A 23511-nucleotide genomic window follows, 5' to 3' on the forward strand; every position below is an offset into this window, starting at 1 on the left:
GGTGATGGAAATAGACATACAAGTCCAGAAAACACAGAGAGTCACAAACATGGTGAACTGAAGAATCCCACACAAGACACAGCATAATTAAAATGCTGAGGGTGAAAGATAAGTAGAGAATCATAAAAGTAGTGACAGAAAAGCAGTTAATTATGTATAAGGCAGCTTCCACAGGACTGTGAACTGATTTCTCAATAGAAACTCTGCAGGCCAGAAGACACTGGCACAAACATACAAAGTGATGAAAAGCAAAGATCTACATCCAAGATTATTTTACTTAGTAAGGCTATCATTTAGAATAGAAGGAGAGATAAAGAGCTCTCAGACAAGAAAAAGCTCACCACTAACCCAGAAGTACAGAAAATGTTAAAGGCACTCCTTTAAATAAAAAAAGATTAAAACTATGAATAAGGAAAAAATTCTCACAAAGGTAAATAGTAAAAGCAGTGGATCAACCAACTATAAAGCTAGTACAAAGGTTAAAAGACAAAAGTAGAAAGATGATGAGTAATTTATTAATTACAACAATAAATTATGGAATACACACAAATACATATACAATAAGTAAAAACATAAACGTGGAGGGGATAAGTAAAAATTATAGAGATTTTAGAATGTGTTTGAACTTAGGTACTTGAGAAGTAGACAGCTATAAACATAGCTTGGTATATATGAAGCACGTGGTAACCACAAACCAAAAAATCTATAAGAAATAAAAAGGAATCCAAATATGACACTACACAAAGTCAACAACATACAAGAAAAGAGAGCAGAGTAATAAGAAACAGAGAAGAAATACAAACAGTCATAAAATAATACCTATCAATAATTACACTAAATGTAAGCAGACTAACTGCTTCAATCAAAGGACATAGTATGGCTAATATCTAAAGCAATCTTGAAAAAGAACACATTTGAAGGTATGTAACCTGATATGAAACTATATTACAAGGCTATAGTAATCAAAAAGCATGATTGGCATAAACAGAGACACATAGATCAATGGAATAGAATAGAGAACACAAAATAAACTCATGTTTATATGGAATTAATCTATGACAAAGAAGGCAAGAATATACAATGGGGTAAAGACAGTACTGTATCTTTAATAAATGGTGTGGGGAAAACTGGACAGAAACATGCAAAGAAATGAAACTGGACCACTTTCTTATACCATATACAAGAATAATCTCAAAATAGATTAAATACTTATTCTGAAGACCCAAACTTCTAGAAGAAGACATAGGCAGTAAACTCTTTGACATCATTCTTAGTAATACTATTTTTGTATATCTCTCAGGCAAGGGAAACAAAAGAAAAATAAATAACCAAATAGATCTATATCAAACTAAAGAGTTTTTATATAGGGAAGGAAACCAACAACAAAATGAAATGATAATCTACTGAATAGGAGAAGATATTTGCCAATGATACAACTAACAATGGGTTAATATTCAAACTATATACAGAACTCATACAACTTAATACCAAAAAGAAAGCAGTCTGTTTTAAAAATGGGCAAAGGATCTGAATAGATATTTCTCCAAAGGAGACATATAGACGGCCAATCTATACTAATAAAAGAATAGTATGCTAATTAGAACGGGTTGACTGGACATCTTCCGGGTATCCTGCCTTCTTCCGGACAAAGCTATGGGGGCAGGAGCCAGGGCAGAGGTGGTTAGGGGCGAGATCAGGCTGGCGTTGGGGAGCAAGCAGTTAGGAGGCAATCAGGCTGGCACGGGGAGCAAGCAGTTAGGTGGTGATCAGGCCGGCAGGGGAAGGCAGTTGGGGGCGATCAAGCATGCAGGCAGAGGTGGTTAGGGGCTATCAGGCTGGCAGGCAGGCAAGCGGTTAGGAGCCAGCGGTCCTGGATTGAGAGAGGAATGTCCGATTGCCAGGATCAGGCCTAACCCGGCAGTCCGACATCCCCCAAGGGGTCCCAGATTGGAGAGGGTGCAGGCCGGGCTGAGGGACACCCTCACCTTGCATGAGTTTCATGCACTGGGCCTCTAATATATATATAAAAAGATGGTCAATATCACTAATCATCAGAGAAATGCAGATTAAAACCACAATCAAATATCACCTCACACCTGTCAGAATGGCCACCATCAATAAATCAACAAACATGTATGGGAGGGTATATGTACAGAGATAATATTTAATAAAAAAATTAAAAAAAAAATAAAATAAATAAATCAACAAACAGGTGTGGATGAGAATGTGGCAAAAACAGAACCCTCGTACATTATTGGTGGGATTTCAAATTGGTGCAGCCACTATAGAAAACAGTATAGAGGTTCCTCAAAAAATTAAAGTAGAACTACCATATGACTCAGAAAATCCACGTCCAGGTATTTATCCAAAGGAATTCATAACACTACTTTAAAAAGATATATGCACCCCCTAGACGAAACCGGTTTGGCTCAGTGGTAGAGCGTCGGTCTGAGGACTGAAAGGTCCCAGGTTCGATTCCGGTCAAGGGCATGTACTTTGGTTGCGGGCACATCCCCGGTACGGGGTGTGCAAGAGGCAGCTGGTGGATGTTTCTCTCTCATCGACGTTTCTAGCTCTCTATCTCTCTCCCTTCCTCCTCTCTGTAAAATATCAATAAAATATATTTTAAAAAAATAAAATAAAAAATAAGAAAACATATATACACCCCCTAAGTTCAATGTAGCATTATTTATAATAGCCAAAATGTTCACCAATCAAGATGTTATATATGTATATATGTATATATACATACATATAAAAATATTGCTCCATCAAAATATTTGTGTGTGTGTGTGTGTGTGTGTGTGTGTGTGTGTATATATATATATATATATATATATATATATATATATATGCCGTAAAAAAAACAATGAAATCTTGCAACTTGCAACAACATAGATGGAATTACGGAGTATTATGCTAAGTAAAATAATTTAGAGAAAGACAAATACTATATGATTTCACTCACATGTAAAATCTAAAAAAAATAAATAAATAAGTGAATAAACAAATAGATACTGAGAACAAACTGATGGTTGCCAGATGGGAAAGAAATTAAGGATTGGGTGAAGGGATTAACATGTACAAGTTGCCAGTTATACAAACAGTAACCAGGAGGTGAAGTATAGCATAGGAATATAGTCAATAATCCTTACTAATAAAAGCCTATGTAGTCGTCACACTGTGATGCCCTCACGCTGTCACAAGATGGCTGCATGCACAGCAGGTGCACGTAGGTGGATGGGGCTGGGCTTGATGCTGCAAGCGCGGCCCGGAGCCTCCACGAGGCAAGGCCTGCCTGGCGGTCCCCCAGCTCCATGTGGCGAGGCCTGCCTGGGGGTCCTGGCTCCATGTGGCGAGGTCTGCCTGGGAGAGTCTGGGGGTCCAGCCTCCTGACTCCACCTGGCCTGGAGGTGGGACCCCTGGCTCTGGCCTACCTCTTTGGGGCAATTCATTGAGGAGACCCGGAGGGGCGGGCAGAGCCTACCTATTTGGGGTGATCAATTGTGGGGCTCCTGCACTATGACAGGGCACAGGCCAGGCTGGGGTGCCCCCCCTACCCTGAATGCATGAATTTCATGCACTGGGCCTCTAATATTTTAATAATGATGTATGATGTCAGATGGGTACTAGACTTATCTACATGATAACACTGTAAGTTACATAACTGTATAATCTACACTAATAAAAGAGAAACATGCAAATTAACCATCACTGGGCTACACCCACAAGCCATACTCACCAGCCAATCAGGAGTGAGTATGCAAATTAACCCAACCAAGGATGGTGGCTGGCCATGGAGCTGGAGCAAGCAGGAAGCTTGGGTTGCCTCAGCATTGGGGGAAGCCAAGCTTCCCGCCCTGGCCTCCGCTCAAAGCTACAAAGTTTCAATTATAAAAGTTAAATAAATCTCAACAAAAAATGGCAGCGCCCATGGAGCTGGAGCTGAGCAGGAGGCTTGAATTGCCCCTGGCAATGGAGGAAGGCAAGTTTCCAGGCAGCCCAGGCCTCCGCTCAAGGAGGCACTGAAGAAAGGAAGGAAGGAAGGAAGGAAGGAAGGAAGGAAGGAAGGGAGGGAGGGAGGGAGGGAGGGAGGGAGGGAGGGAGGGAGGGAGGGAGGGAGGGAGGGAGGGAAGGAAGGAAGGGAGGAAAGAAAAGAAGAAAGGAGGGAGGGATAGAGGGAGGGAGAAAGGAAAAAAAGGAGGGGCTGGGACCTTTGGGGGGAGGGGTGGTGGTGATCAGGCCAAAATGGGATGGCAGGGGCCATTGGGAGTAAGCAGACCAGCAGGGGGGCCAGTTGGGGGTGAGCAGGCCATCAGTGGGGGTCAGTTGTGGGCGATCAGGACAGTGGGGTGGGGAGCAGGTGCGGGGATCCAGGCCTGCAGGGGAGAACAGTTGGGGGGATCCAGGCCTGCAGGGAAGAACAGTTGGAGGGGACTAGGCCTGCAGGGGAGGACAGTTGGGGGTGACCAGGCCTGCAGGGAAGGGCAGTTGGTGGGGGGACCCAGGCTTGCAAGGGAAGGCAGTTGGGGGAAATCAAGCATGCAGGGGAGGGCAGTTTGGGGTGACCAGGCTGGCAGAGGAGGGAAGTTGGGGGTGACCAGGCCTACAGGGAAGGGCAGTTGGGGGGGACCCAGGCCTGCAGGGGAGAGTAGTTAGGGGGGACCTGGCCTGCAAGGGAGGGCAGTTGGGGGGGATCAGGCCTGCCGGAAAGGGAAATTGGGGGTGACCAGGCCTGCAGAGGAGTAAAGTTTGGGGGGGATCCAGGCCTGCAGGGGAGGGCAATTGGGGTGGGGGGGATAACACCAGACGAGCAGAGGAGAGCAGTTAAGGAAGATGAGGCTGACAGGGGAGGGCAGTTAGGGGTGACCAGGTCTGCAGAGGAGGGCAGTTAGGGGCAATCAGGCTGGCAGGAGAGCAGTTAGGCATCAATCAGGCTGGCAGGGGAGTGGTTAGGGGGTGATCAGGTTGGCAGGCAGAAGCAGTTAGGGAAATCAGGAAGGCAGGCAGGTGAGCAGTTGGAAGCCAGCAGTCATTGATTGTGAGAGGGATGTCCGACTTTCCGTTTAGGCCCAATCCCAGTACTGGGATCCCAGTAAATGAGAAGTCGGATATCCCCCAAGAGGTGCCAGATTGGAGAGGGTAAAGGCTGAGCTGAAGAACCCCTCCACCCCCCCCGCACGAATTTCATGCACCAAACCTCTAGTCACTATGTTATAAACCTGAAACTAATATTGCATGTCAACTGTAACTGATAAATAAAATTTAAATAATAATAACCAATGTTTTGAGCACTATGTGTCATGCATATAGTTATAAACACATTTCCTACATTAGCTCATTTGACCCTCAAAATAATCTGCTGAGACAATCATATAAGTTTCTCCTAGGATGGAAGCCTACCCTAATGCTTCCCTCCCATATTTGCAGTAAATACCACACTACTAACCTTCACTAAGCATTTGCTGTATGTACTTTGAAGAAGAAAAAAGGCAACATTTATGACATAAACTGGAAGAGCACTGGGTTTGGAATTAGTATATATAACCACTGTGTGGTGTTAAATTAAATTAGTCAAACATTCTAAACCTCAGATTTTTCATCATGTCACAAGGGCATAAAAATACCATCTCAGAATTGTTGTGAAAATTTAGTTTTCTAATCCTATGTGAAAGTACATGGTGAACTACAAAATACAATGCTAATTTAGCCAACATTTCCACAGTGAATGTCCACCATGTTTCAATTACTGTGGCAAGTGATGGGCTATAAGATATTTGACAAAGCTTGAGTCCTACCTTAAAAAAGCCCATAATCTGCCAAAACCAGTTTGGCTCAGTGGATAGAGCATCGGCCTACAGACTGAAAGGTTCCAGGTTCGATTCCAGTCAAGGTCATGTATCTTGGTTGAGGGCACATCCCCGGGAGGGGGGGAAAGGGGTGTGCAAGACAGCTGATCGATGATTTTCTCTCATCGAAATTTCTGACTCTCTATCCCTCTCTCTTTCTCTCTATAAAAAAATCAATAAAATATATATTTTTAAAAAGCCTCATAATCTGGTACAACACTATTAAGTACTTAATATTCCAATAATTGTTCATGTGAAACTGTCTTTCTAAGCCACCTGAGGAGAGAGTTCTGGTAATTATTTTCTAATGCCTCATGGTATAAGGCACACAATAGGTCCCAAAGTAGATGCTGACTGACTGACCATTTAGGTGAAGATCTAATAAATTATGCTTTCAATGAAATACTTACAACGTCACTTTTTTGACTTCTAAAATTACATCCAACTTAAAAATTGAGTCAATAAATATTATAATTATCTATAACAACATTACTTTTTAGTAATGTTGTTACTTTATGTTACTACTTCTTAACATAAAGTAAAATATGCTCCTTACCTAAGTGCGGAGAATGTGAATCCTTTCAAACCATCTTTGCACCTACAACAACAAAAATGTGCAATGATTAAATTACATGTTTTGAGACATAAAGTAGCATATTAATTAACTATTGAAATATTTCTGCAAAATGATTATTTTTTTAAAGGCGAAACTTTTAGGCTGATAATCAGAGCAGTACAAATGGTCAAAACAAGCTATAGAGAAGCAAGCTGTCTTACATAAAACGATGTTTTCCTACATCATATTGCCATAACTTTAGGCTCAACTCTCAGATTTGCAGGTTGAAGAGAGATTTAAGCAAATCTTCCCAGGGCTCCATGTGGACTTGAAATGAAGGTTGGGAGTGGAACATTCTTCATTCTACCCAATCCATAGGGGAGCTATTTGTTTTGAAGTAAAAGGACACATACACCTGCTGGGTATTATGCAAAGGTCAATTCAAGGTCCTGACTTCTCCCTACTTATTAATGCAATGAATGCAGAGCAATGCAGAGTTGGCAGGCACACACATAAAAAAAGCTTCAAGTTTAGTTCAATAGTTTTAACTTCTGAATAAGCCCACTCATATCACAGAGCATGGGGAACAGGGTAGGGGTGTGGGGAAAGCACAGAGAGAGGATTTCAATAATATTTAATGACTACTTCCTATTGCTGAGCATTGTTTTGGGCCTTTATATGTGTTGTCTCATATCATTATATCCCAACTGTATGAATAGTTGTTTCTCTATTCCATAGCTGTGCAGAGGGCCCCCGAAATGTAGCAACTTCCCAGATGTTACAAAATAAATAGTAGTCAGAATTCTGGAGGAAAAAATATTCATCTAACTTAAAAGTCATACCTCCTCCTGAAAAAATGAATTCCATTGAATTAGGAGAGACTCAAACCACATGACAATTAAGAAGAAGAAGAAAAGAAAAAAAAAAGACAGTCAGATCTGCAAAAACTATTTCAACAAAATTTTAAAATGAGGACATTATTTTGCTTTATAGTTATGATCAAGTTACTAAGGAATCTTTGGGTATCTAATATCAAAATCCCTTGGAGAAACTATAAAGATTGGTGATATAATAATGTTGTAATGTATATCAATATGACCCTAGCTATTCTTGGACAAAAAATACAACCTCAAGTCTAATTGGGCAATACTCTCTGTATATCTTTTATATAACAAGTCACAAAGAAAATGTACAAAAACATAAGAAATCTATCTTAAATTTTAGATAAATATTTTATTGGAGGGCAGATAAAATGTCAGACAAAATTCATTCCGTGTGCACATAAATGTTTTAAAACACTTGAGAACTCATTTCAGTTAAGCAACATGATTTACTTTGTGGTCATGTTAACAGTGAGAAATGCAACCATAGAATTTAGCTAACACACTGCATAATTACCTATGGAATGAAGGTAAAGGCAAAAGAATTTATATCTTAAGCTAATAATAGTGCATGGGAATACTGTAGCATTAAAAATCTTAAACTTATCTTTTTCCATCTGAAGAAAGTGTTTCTCAGTAATTTAAAACCCCTAATTGAGGAATTTCTAGAGAGGTGTGGTGGTGAGGGGGTAGGCTAGTGGTCTACTGACTGGAAAACAGAAAGCAGCAGATTGATTAAAAGATTATATACAACTGGGAACAAATTGCAGCTTTAGTGTGTTATTGTTACAAGATAGCCATTTGTCTTTGTGCAGTGCTGAATAGATAAAGGGTTCTGACAACTTGGTCTAGTCAGGAGGGCATATTGTGACCTTCAACAATAAATCTAATTGCAGACCAAACATCAAAAAGTAGCTTTCAAATATAAAAGGGCATATACAAATGAATTTGCAATTTCATTATGATGGAAGTTGGGTTCTTTCAGCTGAACCCTGTGGGAAGCACTTCATATTGATAAAGTCTTAGCCTGGATTCCAAAGGGGCTATTCTTCTTTCCATTCATGTGTGTAAGGTCTGCTAATGTAATTGAGGGTCAGATGCCGATGTCAAAAGAACAAAAAAGCAATTATTCCCATAAAAAGAATCTTTAAAATAGTAATACTGCCCTGCATTTTGACACCGGGTATTGTTGGAGCCTTAACCTAACTGTGAAACACTATTATACTCTGTATAAATGTAAAAAGTATGATATCAACATGAAGATTTCTACAAAGCAGACTTCATTAGAAGGTTCATCACTATTTCATGGGTTTGATTATTATAATGTAAATTAAATCACAATCTCCATTCTTGTATGGAGGCTCACTGATTTATTCAACAAATATTGACCGAGTGCCCACTATGTGTAAGCACTGGTTTTGGTTCTAAGGATGTAACAGTGAACAATAGAATTCCTACTTTCAAAAGGCTGACATTCTAGATTGGGGAGAGACAGCATTGAAAAAGTAAATATGTCATGTGATGATCACTGCTCTGGCAGAAAGAAAAACAGAGTAAGAGGGGAAACAGTGATGGAGTCAGGCCTTATCTTTGTACATAGTGTGGTCAGAAAGGGCCTCTCTGAGAAGGTGGAATTTGGTAATTTGATCAGAAACCTTACTGAATTGAGGGAAGAGCACTTCAGTTTGAAGGAAGAGCAAGTACATAGCCCTTGATGAGGAGTCTGCGTGGCAGGTAAGCAGAACAAGGCTCCTGCAGCTGGAGCAGAAGAGGAGAGGGAAACCGGTGGGAAATGAGGTCACAGTAATAGCTATGGGGGGAGAGAGTGGTCTACAATTCTTATGAAGCCCTCTAGGCACGTTAAGAACTTTGGAAGGTTCTCACAGAGGAGTGACAATATGTGTTTTAAAATTAGAAGATAACATTTGGCTGCTGGTTGGGAAATAGGAGACAGGAGGGCACTGTTAGAAGCAAGGAGGCTAATTTCCAGGGGGGGGGAAAGTGTGGCTTGTCTAGATCACAGTGGTAGAGGTGGAGAGGTGATTAAGATTCTGGATGATTTTCAAAAGTAAAATTGGTAAAATTTCTTGACGGTTTCAACATGGGTTATGAACAAAAGAGGAAATTTATAAATTATTGAAATATTTTCAGTTTGAGCAAATGGAAAGATAAAAAATGTCCATTTACTGAAGTGAGAAAGACTGGGGGGAAAACAGGTTTCATGAGAAAAATCAAAATTTTGTTTTAGGCATGTTAAGTTTGAGGTGCATATTAGCTATAAATGGAAATGTTAAGGAAGCAAGGAGCTGACTATACAGGTCTGGGTTCAAAAATGAGTGAAGTCTGATTCATATATAAGTAATGCTTAAATCCATGGAACTTGATACAATAAAAAAAATCTCCAAAGAGCGAGTATATTTTATTCCTCCATAATTACCAGTGCAGAAAATATCTTCTATGAAAAATAATGAATTTCTCCTCCTAATAGATTCACTCATTTTTTTGAGTTTAAATAAAGATAATCCAATTAGTTCATGTACATAGACCTTTCTACCAAAGTCAGTCTACGCACGCAAGTGACAAATAAGTAGTATGATTAAATCCATAGTTATTGAATCTCTCTACAGTTGCAAAGTTCTCTGGTATGTATGACATAAAAACAAAGCCAGGGCAGAAGAGGAGGAAAAGGAATTTGAGGAATTACATCAAACAACTTAGTTGATATACAACTAATTAAGTTAGAATTTAAGACTATATACAAGAAAGTATAAAATTTAATTTTATTGTTATTAAAAATAATATTCTTGGTGAAATGCCAGTGGGGGGTAACCTACAAAGACACAATAATTTTTCAGTGAGAGGTATTGTAAATGATAGTAAAAAACAGTTTCACCAAAAGATTTTTTTATCTTGCTTAATTTCCATGAAATTTCTTCCATGAGGTACTATTAGCTTTACAACAGCATTGTACCAGCAGATGTCGCTAGTAAACCATTTTTGGAACAATGTTTAGCTCTTTGATGTGATTTTTCCATCAAACATTTTGTTTTATGTTTTCCTTAAAAAATACATCTTTAAGTATTCAAAATGTTTCTAATATTAGTTAAATTGCATTAAGTTCTCCCGAGTAAATATGGTAATATTAAACTTTAAATGATGAGTGATTCCTATTCTATAGGGGAGCAGAACTTGCCACACCAAAACGTGCCTTTTTAAAATACTGATTTTTTTTTTAAGTTAGGTAACATTGGTTAATAATATTATATAAATTTCATGTATACAATATTATAACCTGATATCTGTATACTCTGCTGTATGCTTAACATCAAAAGTCTAGTTTCCTTCCATTACCATATGTTTGACATCCTTTACCCCAATGTTTCCCAACCTTCTCTCATGATGAGAATCACCTGGTGGAGTTGTTAAAACACAGATTCCTGAATCCCAACTAAGAAGTGCTAAACTAGAATTTTTGGGAACATATAGGTAAAATTGTATACTTAACTAGTGCTCTAAGACAGATTTTATATACAGAGCACTAAGTTAGGTATGCAATTTTACCTATATGTTCTCAAAAATTCTAGTTTAGCACTTCTTAGTTGGGATTCAGGAATCTGTGTTTTAACAACTCCACCAGGTGATTCTCATCATGAGAGAAGGTTGGGAAACACTGCTTTACCCAATTCACCCTTCCCGCTTCACTATTCCCTTCCCCTATGGTAGCCACCATTCTGTGTCTCTAAGAGTTTGTTTCTTGTTTTATATTCTACATCTGAATGAAAGCATACAGCTATAGAAATTTTCACAAGGATATAACTCAAATCATTTTCAGTAGACTATTCGATACTTATATATCATTTTGAATTTTTTTACAGGTACCATTAATGTATTATTTGTGTAGTTTAATTCAAAACATTAATACCTAAACATTTAAGAACAGATTAAACAGTATAAAAGGTATCATCTCCATTTCATCAACACAATGGCAGAGATATAAAACTCAAATTAGTCAATTTTACTAATTAATACTCATGTAAAAGTTACGCTAGAAGGCAAAAAATTGCTAACTAAAATAAATGGTTTAGACTAGAATTTTCTGAAACTATGATCCCAATAAACATGGGTAATTAAGTCATTACAAGGATAAAAAAAATTCATTAAATATCAATTTCAGAGTTCTTTTGTCCCTTTTTACTCACTGAATTGGTTAGAAGGAAACTCAAATATTGGTTAAATATTACATCATCTATCTTTCTTCACTTAATCATTTATTGAGCATCTAACATACAGATGATGCTGTGCTGCTGATGACTTCAGAAATGCAAAGATAAGTTATGTACCATATCTGACCATGAAAAAGGGAGTCTGTAAAACTATGTGTATGTTTGCCAAATAAGTGAAAATAATTTTGACTGAAAGTTCTAACATACAATTCTTTTATCAGGGGCTCTTTCTAGGGACTTACTTACTGAATTTACACTTTAATTCAGCTTCAAATTTCCTTAGTCCAGCATTTTACATTATCTATCTCCCTAAATGATTTGCAAAAAGTAACATATACAAAATTTCAATTAAATATGCTAAGAGATTGGCACAAAAAAAGACAAGTTGAATTTAAAAGTCATGCAAATGTGATAATTCTTAAAATATTTTAATATTTTGATGCCATAATTCACAGTCACTCTAAGTATTAAAAGTAAAAGTTATTCTTTTATTTAACAGAATTAAAAGAATGTCAAGTATAGCCAGGCTGGTATAGCAGAGTTGGTTGAGCATCATCCCATACACCAGGAGGTCACCAGTTCTGTTTCCTGTCAGGGCACACATGCCTTGGTTACAGACTCAGAAGGCAGTAGGGTGTGTGCAGAAGGCAGCCAATCCATGTGTCTATCTCGCTATCCCTCTCCCTTCTCTTTGAATTCAATAAAGACATTTTTTAAATATGTTTTTATTGATTTTTTACAGAGATGAAGGGAGAAGGACAGAGAGCTAGAAACATCGATGAGAAACATCGATGAGAAACATCAATCAGCTGCCTCCTGCGCACTAGAGATGTGCCCACAACCAAGGTACATGTCCTTGACTGGAATCGAACCTGGGACCCTTTTGTCCACAGGCTGATGCTCTATCCACTGAGCCAAACTGGCCAGGACAAGACTTTTTTTTTAATTCAAATATATTGGGGATTTGATAAGAATGACATAACTTCATGATAAATTATAGTTACAGACAATAGTTGGATCTTCAAAAGTTGAATGTAATAATCTTATTATCATTGGTACTAAAAACAAATACATTTGGAATAACACAACTGAAAAGTTTAATTTGAAAATGAAAAACCAAAACAAAATATATTTAAATGCCTTAAATTTGTTACCCACAGTTGTCTTCATTTTAAAGAAAAACTCATGCAATTTTATGTAGTTCCTTTTTAAGTTAAATTTTCTTATTGTTTTTAAAAACCCACTTAAAAGAATAAATCACTTTTTTAAAATTAATTTTCCTTATCCATTTTCAAATATTGACGTTCACCTTAAATCTGTTATAATTCAGTAATTAAAATTTGATCAAATATAGATTTTTATTGACATCTACTAATAAGAATATAAAAAAGGAGATTGACATGGAATTAATTTCATTAATTATTATTTCAATATATTTTTTTATTCTTGATAGTATTACAGATATCTCCCATCAACCCCTAACCCCCCTCTTCTCAGTTCCTACCCCAGGTGTTCACTACCCTGTTGCCCATGTCCATGGGCTATGCATACGAGTATATAAGTTCTTTGATTTATCTCTTCTCATTCTCCCAACCTCACATAGAGGTATGCCAGTCTGTTCCATGCCTCCATGGTTTGAGCCTTATTTTGTTGGTCAGTTCATTTGTTCATTAATTCCTCAAATAAGTTTGATCATGTAATATTTGTCTTTCTCAGACTGGCCTCTTTCACTTAGCATAATACTCTCCAGGTCTATCCACGCTGTTTCAAAGGGTAAGAGATCCCTCCATTTTTTTAAATCTTCAATTTCCTAATCACATATGTATATTCCAACAGATTAACTCAGTCAGTTGGATTTACTACCAGAATCTGTAATGTGTGACTAAAATAAATTACATTGCTTACACACAAACAATAGGTTTTCCTCTTACGTCTACTATTGTTTGAAAACAAAACAGACTGAGAGATTTCAGTTTCAGCCCGCACATGGCACTTAATAAGAGAAAACAAGATAACTAACGTTATGTTCTTATTTAAGAAAACGCACATATAAAAATCTGAAGTTGGAATAGCAGCAAATTAATAAATTTGGGGAAGATGATTTTGATAGCTTCATGAACACATTATAAATCTACAAAATAATTTCCAATTGGATTCTTTAAATAGTAAATTCTCCCAGTGTATTAAAGATATTACTTTTGATTGTGGTAAATATTTCACAGTACATTTATTTCCTACAGAATGGAACACTGCTTGTTCTCAAGAACCTCAGGAAAGCTACTGAAGCAGGCAGCAGTTATGGATAATCAAGTGTGATTGTGAAGTCCCCAGATGAATACTGTGTACTTTTTCCTGGTGTGGCCTAAACTGAAATTGGAAACATTTGGATTCAAACTTGCAGTAACAACTCCAATAGAATCAGATTTCTCCTTAAACTTGGAGAGATTCGAACTAGTTTGCTTTAAAATCCAAACTAAGGAAAGTCACACTCCAAGCTGTCTTAAATTGCTAAAGAACCTTCTGACTGTGTCTAAGAGAATTGTTAATTAGGATGTCTCAAAATGAAGGAATAGCAATACCAGTCAAACTGGAAATGTCATGTGTTTAGAATTGACAAATTAACCATAGGCAAAAACTAAATTTAAGATTGAAATGGTGTTTTATGTAAGTCTAAGAAAAAGCTTATCAAGTTTTTAAGATGGGACTGCTATGGGCAACAATTATTTACACTAAACAAAATTATAACCATAATACTGAACTAATCTTTTTTAAGTCCTCAAGACTGGCAAGTATGTTCACTTTTCCCCCTTCTATAATGGTGGCAAAAAGGGTAAAAACAAATGTTTTCAATTATATAGAATCTCTGAATCAACATAAATTTGTTTTCAAATGCATGTTGGTATCTATGTCATTAAAATAATATGGCGGTGCCAACGAGGCACGTGTCTATTGGGAAAGGCTGCGGCGCTCCCGCCCGTGTGCCTGGACCCCGAAGATGTCAACTCTGTAGTCTGGGCCACCGTCCAGGCTGTGAGCAAGAGGAAGCTGCAGCCCACCAGGGCTGCCTTCACCCTGACATCGTCAGCAGGAAACAAGATAAAACACTTCTTAGATAAGTCTGACCACGTAGGTGTGAAAGTTGGTGTTGAACCAGGGATTGTAATGGCCTTTTTTATGCTCCAGAATACATGAAGACAGAGAAGATTCTGAAGTTGTTCAAGGTGGAGTCAGAGGGCTCATGGGAAAGGAAGCACAGCCAACACTGTAGGAACAGAAATGGACTATGTCGAAGACAAATTACTCAGTGCATTTGTGTTCAATAACCCAAACATCAAAGGAGCGCGTGGCTGTGGAGAAAGCTTTAATGTTTGACTCCTCAGGACTGCTCTGGCTGCTCTGTCCATAGGTCCAGGACAGCTATGGAAGCCCTGGGCTTACTGGAGAAATCATGTGACTGTCATGTGCTTAAGGTTTATAATGCATGGCTGCCTAAAGAGACAGCAAGCAATGCATTTTGAAAATGAAGTATTAGATTTCAGAAGTGATATCTATAATCTTTTTAGGGGACAGAATGTGAGAAGCCATCACTCTTTTGGGATGATGTTTTGTTCTGTAAAAGAAAAAAAAAAAAAAAAGCCTACCCTGCACTTAACTCTCTTGCATCCTTTCTGTTAGAACCAGTTTCATGGAAGGTGTCTGCCTCGGAGGAGGATTTCTGGAAACACCTTCTTAAGAGGTCTGCACACTATAGATTTGTGCATCTCCAGACCAGACTAATGGTTCTTAAAATCCAGAGGCCGAAGTCCTGACTTCTGAGTTGACATAGCACTGCACTGTTTTTCTACACAAGCTTGGCACGGCCTTTCTATAGTCTTATCCAAAATTTCATGTCAGATGCCTCATTTGCTCACTCTTTAGCAACATCAGCCATTAGATGAAAGTATCAAAGGTTTCCTTGAACTGTGTTGTCCACCAGTTTTGAGGATGGCACAGAAAGGTAAGAAATATTTTGCCCACCCTACCATTTTTCATCCATTTCTTTCGTCACCTAAACGTCTGCTCCAGGTGCGTTCTCAGGACGACTTAGGTGTCTTTATTTAGAAGGGCTCCTACAGGCCACTAGCCCACCCCCTCAATTCTATGTCTGCAGAAGCAAAACCCCAGGGAAACAGAAGGGCTTGTGTCTACCCCCACACTGCAGAGTTGGGCCTGCTCATACCTCCCCTTCTGTGTAGGTGACACCAGTCAGGCACTCAGACACCAGCAGTGAAGGTAAATGGTTGGTTTGGCTTCTCTATCTGACTGAAGCTTCCATAAGATTTCTGTGTAATTTGATAGAGGTCGTATTTTTATTCTGAGTTAGAAGAATCTTATTTTAAAGTCTATTTATATGAATTGCCATGTTGTTTCTTTTAAACTATGGTTTTAAGCAGTGGTTTATACCAGCAGGGAAGACACTGTGGCAACCCAGAAGCACCCTTTTGGAATGCAGTAGTGAGTGTGAAGCAGAACATATTACACAAAGACTTCGCAAATATTCCTCATAGGCATACACTTTCTGGATCCGAAGTCCAACTGCTAAAATTTTTAAATCTAATATTTTAACCTAAAATTTATCACCAATTTTTCTTTTTAACAGTGTTCCTTTTGTCATTTCACTATTGGTTTTCCTGGGTTTGACATATTGTTTATGACATGACATATATGCTTTATTAAGCCAATTCTTATGAATAGAAGTAGTTGAATTCCTTGATGTTTGTCACATTTACTAAAGTCCTTGTCCCTGTCACAAAACCTAGAACAGCTCATGCATTCGTATTAATATAATTGTCAACCCACTTATAATTTATACAATATATATAGAGACTGGGTTGTCAATTTAAAAAAATGTGGCCTCCTTGTGCTCATAAATAATAGCAAGATGGCATCTGGCTTTCTTAACGAATAAAATGGCAGCTATTTGAAACTCTAAAATCAGGAGACACTTTCTCGTAAAGAGATGCTTATTTTACATCAAAGTTCAAATCTAAAATAAATAAAATAAGAATCTACATGTAATGAAGCAAAAACATCATTTGGAAAACTATTTTTTAATTAACTGAGGACTACTGAGTAACCGAACTCTACAAGAAAAGCAACCATTTCAAAAACTTCAGCTTACTTTATTCATCACAAAGATGATTACTTAATTCGTGTTATGTATAACAGAAATTGGGCAAATTAGCACACATTGCAACCTTGCTGGCCTGTAAATGGTATTAGAAAAATGGAATATTGGAACTCAGGTAACCTGATATTTATATTTTACAGATTAAGAAACCAAGGCCAAAGGAAATCAAGTGATCTGCCAGAAAACAGAGTTTGGTTTTAGACACCCTTACACAATAGTAAAATCATTTTACATTCCAATAGTCTAACTGCCCACAGTGAGGGCTCACTGTGGAGAGAAAATACTACAGAGAAGTAGGGGATTCTGGGTAGTAGAATAGAAACCACATTTCACCTGAATGAAGAGAGAGAGCTATGCTCTTCCAACTGACATTACACACAGAGACTTTACCAAGGACCTAAAGGTATGGACAGTGTTAAAGGCTCCAATTTCTCACATCCACCCATGTTCCTATCTAAACGTGATGTGCCTGAAAGTGTGCTCTGGTCAGAAATCGGTGCAGGCTTCCCTCCCCCTCACAAGGGCTATTTTTCACATTAGTCCCTGCAGAATTTCCTGGACAATCAGAAGGCCTACCCTTGATATTAATTTGCCACCTTTAGGAACTTACAATTTAAAAGCACCTCAATTCCAGACATGAACACACACACAAAAAAACAGTACTGAACTGAAGCTTCACTGTGTTTCATATTATACAACAAGCAAGAAATTTAACTTCTGGCCCTAGCGGGTTTGGCTTGATGGATAGGGTGTCAGCCTGCAGACTGGGGGTTCTGGGTTCGATTCTGGTCGGGGGCACATGCTTGGGTTGCAGGCTCAATCCCCAGTGAGGGATGTGCAGGAGGCAGCTGATTGGTGATTCTCTCTCATCATTGATGTTTCTATCTCTCTCTCCCTCTTCCTTCCTTTCTGAAATCAATAAAAAATATTTTTTTTAAAGATACAGTTTAAAAAAAAAATTTAACTTCTGAAAGAAATTCATGAGGTCATCTTTCCCTTATCTGTCTCTCTGACTCTCATTACTTTCAGACACATTACACATCTCCTCACCTTGTCCTTGCTCATCCCGGTCCTTCCATATGCAAGGGCCTCTTCACCTACCCTTCTTTTCCAAGAGAATTCCTGCCAAGTCATCAGGAATGGCAATTTCTCTCACAATTAGATGTGACTGTCTCTTTTTGAGACTTTGTTCTTTGTAGGGGGGAAGGAGAGGCTTTTAATTGACTCTGGCTAATATCATAGTAATATCCATAGTTATCTAATCCACCCAACTAAATTTGGGTTTCTTATGACATTTTGTGTGTCCATGTCTGAGTATCAAAGGATCAAATGATATGGCATTTACTTCTTTAATAATGAGGCTGGGAACATTCTGCATTTTGTTGTCATGGCATTGACTGAGTAATTAAGATATCCAGGCTGTGGCTATTTTTTAGAGATGGGCAAAACTAATGCATGGGTGCAATCTAAGTAGTCCTATTAACGGGCTGTATCAATTAGGACAGGCTAGACCAGAAGTCTCAAAGTGTGGCCCCTGGAACAGCATCAACATCAGATGGTAATTTGTCAAAAATATGAATTCTTGATCTCCACCCAGACCTACTATATTCAAAAACTCTAAGAGTGGAGTCCAACATGCCACAAAATCTCCACATGATTCCTATGTCCACTCTCATTTGAGAACAACTGGGCTAGGTTATGATGCAGTGGTAAAATTTCAATGATTTCAACAACAAAACTTTATTTCTTGCTCATGCTACATGTCAAACAAGGGTTGGCTATGGTTCAACTACATGTCATTTTTACTTTGGACCTAAGGATTATGAAGAAGCATCTATTCAGTTTGATTGACTATGAGAGAGAGAGAGAGAGAGGGACAGAGAGAGAGAGAAAGGGAGAGAGAGAGAGAGAGGAGACTATAGGACACTAAGTTTTGACTCAAAGCTCCAGCTCAAAAGTAAACATACATCATTTCCACTCATATTTAATTAGCCAAAGAAAATCCAAGGCCAGGCATGATGTCAATAGGGCAGGGAAGTATAATGCTTCCCCAGGGAAGAAAAGCAAAGTTTTGTGAACAATAACATAGTCTACACTCAGGCCAACTATATTATTGTTGAAGATCAATTGTATCATATTTAATTGCTTATTAAATTTAAGGAAAGTCAAAGCACAATGCCCCTTTTCCTCTCAAATCCTAACATCATTTAATCTTTTCTATAATAACTTCAGTATTTCATTTTAAGTGTGATAATCTTAAAAATCTTTGCAGCTGGTTTCAGAAATAGGCTTCTCCTACAGCATGTTATTAACATTTTACATGTATGCATAAACACCTGTGTATTCTGAGTTTTTTTAATTACTAAAGCATTCATAAATTTTGCATTGTTCAATTACATATCCCAAGTGCCTACATCAATGCAAAGCACATGAGTCACTCATTAAGAAATTTGTACCTGTTTAGTAATTCAAAACATTGTATTCTATAGTAATTATATTTCCAATTGGGTGCCATGTTCTTTTACTCATTTTTAACAGCGATTTTAGGGGTTTATTCTTATTTACTTTCTAAGAAAATTTATTTTTTAATCAGCTATTCCAATACTTACTAACAACTCCCAGTGATCATCCCTAATTTAAATTTTTATTGAATTTTACACTGCCAATTTAGTATGAACTTACCCTTAGACATAACTATGTATAAACTGGGGTCTAAATAGAAGTTTTTTCTTCTTAATTACGATCAGTTTTTAAATTCCCCAGATAAAATAGAACAATGACTCTAAATATAAAACTATCAAGTCCTAAAGACAGGATACGGGAGATGTTGATATATGCGTGTTTGTCAGTGTACTAGGAAATGTAATTGAGTAAACAAGTTGAGACTATGAAGTTTGTAGGTTGGGTCAATATTCACATTCATTCATCATTAATTCACTCATTAACACAGGTAGATACTTCACAAATATTTACTAGGAGCCGCCCATATACCAGGAAGGCTGCCAAGTGCTGAGGCTAGTCATTGAGCATGTTCTCCAGGAGTTTACAATCCAGCGGAGAACACGTATATGTGAAAAGTGCAGCACATTATACAAAGTACTTTCTATAAAATACACAGTGCTATTGTCAATAAGTGGTAACTAGTACATCAGTGCCCAGCACATGAGTCCCTCAGTAAGAAATTTTTATCTGTGCGATAACTCAGAACACTATATTCTACAGTAATTATATTTCCAATTCGAACAGATATGAAACAATTTAAAAATCTTTACAGATGTACTGAGAAAAACCAGGCTTTTTTCTAAAACACATTTGTCATTACCAAAAATATACCCTGAGATAAAAATAATTAAAAACCCCCATGCTGCACAGATAATGCACATAGTTCTAGTTATCTGGTCAACGAGCAAAAATAAGGCAATTAATGTCTTCCACTCCAATCTCTTGTTCATTTCTTACTACTGTGATTTTATATTCATTTTTTCTTGTTGGATGACTAAACTGGGATGATGGTTAAGAGATGGTAAGCTGGCATTCACTCAGCCTGGCCCTGCTCAGGCTTGAGAACTGACAAATTCTCAGCTGGTGGATCAGCTGCTTCTGTCGCTTTGCCATCTTGTGGTTCAGAGTTTTCTGGGCACGGCATCAGTAACTGAAGTTGCAGCGTTATGGTACCAACACTGAGGTGGCTGCTGACCTTGGGTCTCATCTCCCTGATTTTCCTTTTCTTCTTCATTGCTATCCTCTCCAGACTCTTTGGTGAGGAGGATCCCTGTGGAATCGTGGTCTATACCCCAATACACATCTGTCTCACTGGTCTACCTTGTGCTCCTGCATATATACTGCTGCACTGGAACTCTACGAGGGCCCTCAACATTTGCTGCCTCCATCCCCTTTTCTCCTTCAACAACATCAAAATCCACTCCTATACAGGAAGGTATTTCCTAGGGTTACTCTTCTTTATGGAAGTCTGCTGTGCAAATACATCTTTCTTGGTGTCATTCCTGTTGTTGAAACCATTATCATTTCTTACACTGAACCATTTTAGTGTTTCCAAAACCTTCGTTGGAATGACTTTCCTGTCCCCTATGGCCTCTCCCTCGGTGCCAAGCTTGGTGTTAGCAGCACTGAGGTTGGGGCAGTGAGAGGCTCAGGGTCCTGGCCTGATGCTCAGGTTGCAGTGATGGTGACTGGAGCTGGCTGCAGTAGCTGTGGTTCCTCCTGGGATGTGATGGCCAGTGGTGGCAGCAGTGGACTGCTCAGAATTCCCTGGGGTCTATAGATTGAAGTCTGATGTTCTTTTTTAAAGATGGGCAAAACTAATGCATGGGTGCAATCTAAGTAGTCCTAATTATATTTTAATCCCCTCCTTGCATGCCACCCTAGCTACTAATTTCATATTTCCTTTGCATATGTAAATTAAATGATGCTGAATCAAAAACATATTATTATTTAGAAATGCAAAAGCTAATATTTTTCAGTGCTACATGATTAGGGGTCCCTGTAGAGATTGGCAGCAGGGAAAAGTGGGAGGAAAACTTTAAAATCTAAACTAGATTGGCTTTTCTCACTCTGAGACTCCAACGTGGTGAAAAATTCTTACAAGTGTGTATGTGTAGGCTATGTTCTAGGTTTTCAGTTCCCTGCAAGACAAATACTTAATACACAGAGTGATGTTTTGTTCTATTTTCTTTTTGGCAACAGTGTGTTACAACTGAATATTCTTAGAGTGAGCCCAGTAGCCATGTGGTCACCCAACAGCCAAGGGCCTTGCCTCAAGGAGCCTGTCACGATTGCTAGCATTTAAATGCAGGAATTACTTATGACTTCAGGCCATGCCTTATTCTGCATCCTATTTTTTGTAGAAAGAAAGGAACGGAATTCAAGCATCAGGGTCAAAATTTCAAGAGATTAAAAGAGGAAGGAGAGTCAAGTGAAAACATAAAAGACAACCATAAGGCAGGGTAGAAGAAAATAACTTTCTTCTTTTTCATTTGGAAAAAAAAATTACCCAATGTAATGGTAGCACTTCACATATTTTTTTTTAATAGAAAAGAATAGGGGCCTGAACATGGAGACAAGAGCTTCTCAAATATTCATTCACTTAAAACGAGAAACGAAGGTGAGATTAAAAGTTATTTTTGCTCTAGAAACACAGCAGATGCCTCTTAGAACTCCTTGGCGGGGGGGGGGGGGGGGGGGCGGTCTGGGGAGGGGGCGAAAAATATTTCTTTAGAAACCAGTGCACTTACAAATCATCCTATATAATAAAGAGGTAATATGCAAATTGACCATCACACCCTCACACACAAGATGGCCACCTGCAGGTGGTCATAAGATGGCCACACCCATGTCATCATAAGATGGTCGCCACTAGATGGCCAGCAGGGAAAGACAGTTGTGGGAGACCAGGCCGGCAAGGGAGGGCAGTTGGGGGCGACCAGGCTGGCAAGAAAGGGCATTTGGGGGAGACTGGGCTGGCAAGGGAGCAGTTAGGCATCAATCAGGCTGACAGAGGAGGGATTAGGGGGCAATCAGGCTGGCAGGCAGGCAAACAGTTAGGAGCCAGCAGACCCAGATTGTGAGAGGGATCCCAGATTGGAGAGGGTACAGGCTGGGCTGAGGGACACTCCCTCCCCAGTACACAAGTTTCATGTAATGGGCCTCTAGTATTTTATAAATGTCTTGTCTAGCTTTCTTTAATATAAAGACATGCAGTTGAAAATACGTATTTAACTCTAAGGAGTTCACTCACTCCTGCTACTAGGTCTACATGATAAAATACTTGCCACAAGACTTCTAAAGCACAGGATATTTAACATAGTTTGGCCAGAAAGTCAGAAGATAGGAATGCACTGATGGAATGTAAAAAAGACATGTAAGGGGAAGAGCATTAGGGAGCTAATAGGCAGACAAATGTAGACAGGGAGGAAAGCTTCTAGGAAGTAGGCAAAGATTGTTAAAAATCACACTTGTGAAGACATTTCAAATAAATCTGGATTAAGCTCTGAAAGTCTCAGCATAATTCACAAATTTACAAGTACCATTTTAACTCTGCCTACCAGTAAGGGGAGTAGCTAAGCTGGCTGAAGAGCCAGAGCTGGGCCCCAGGGAATGTGGTAAAGAATGTCAGACATTGGAGGGTTGCATTTTTAGTGTTCCACAGCTTCAGACCTGAAAGTTCTGTTGATATTTCCAGCTTGGGATGGGAAGGCTTCCTGAATTATTGCATCCACACCTTCCACCCACTCTAAAGACTGGTCTAGAAACTGTTTCCCCAAACAGTAAAAACTACATCTCAACAATCTCATTAGCCGATATCCTTTAAAAAAAAAATACTCGTTTCATTTACTTTGCTAGACCAACACTATCTACATCATTAGCACAGAACTCAAATATCCGAAGTAAAGAGTGTTTACCAAACAATGATCTGGGGGAAATGCAGATAAACAATGAGGGAGGGACCTACATAATCTAAAAGCAAGTTACTTAATATGCCTGGCCTTCAGTTTCTTCCTCTAAGACAGTGTTTCCCAAACTTTTGACATATGTGTACCCCTTCTATAATTTTCTTAACACTGAGTACCCCTCGTACCCATGAGAACGTAGAATTAGGCGCAGCTAAGCATGGTGCAGTGCATATCCCCACCAAACTCTGGTACAACATGTACCCCCACCGAACTCTTGCCGTACCCCTGGGGGTACACGTACCACACTTTGGGAAACATTGCTCTAAGATAAAGGGAGATGGGATAAAACTCACCCTTAAAAGCTTGTGATGAGCATAAAATGAGGTTAACAAGCAATAATCTATCAAGAGCAATGCCTAGAA

The 23511-nt window shown here is 38.6% G+C and overlaps 1 protein-coding gene and 1 pseudogene across 4 annotated transcripts in view; one reads left to right on the forward strand and one right to left on the reverse strand.

Moving 5' to 3' along the window:
• Positions 1-23511, reverse strand: part of TMEM135 (transmembrane protein 135) — a 192066-nt gene that overhangs the window by 20894 nt on the left and 147661 nt on the right. For all 3 annotated transcript variants that reach the window (XM_084895225.1, XM_084895226.1, XM_084895227.1), the window contains one exon: positions 6406-6447. In XM_084895225.1, coding sequence (XP_084751351.1) covers positions 6406-6447 — 42 coding nt within the window. The remainder of the gene's footprint in view (positions 1-6405; positions 6448-23511) is intronic.
• LOC311627514 (iron-sulfur cluster assembly 1 homolog, mitochondrial-like) lies at positions 14399-14881 on the forward strand (annotated as a pseudogene). The gene has a single exon. The product of its transcript is annotated as an iron-sulfur cluster assembly 1 homolog, mitochondrial-like (transcript).

This window comes from Pipistrellus hanaki (assembly GCF_964339955.1).
Source record: "Pipistrellus hanaki genome assembly, chromosome: 9".
NCBI classification, from domain to species: Eukaryota; Metazoa; Chordata; class Mammalia; order Chiroptera; family Vespertilionidae; genus Pipistrellus; species Pipistrellus hanaki.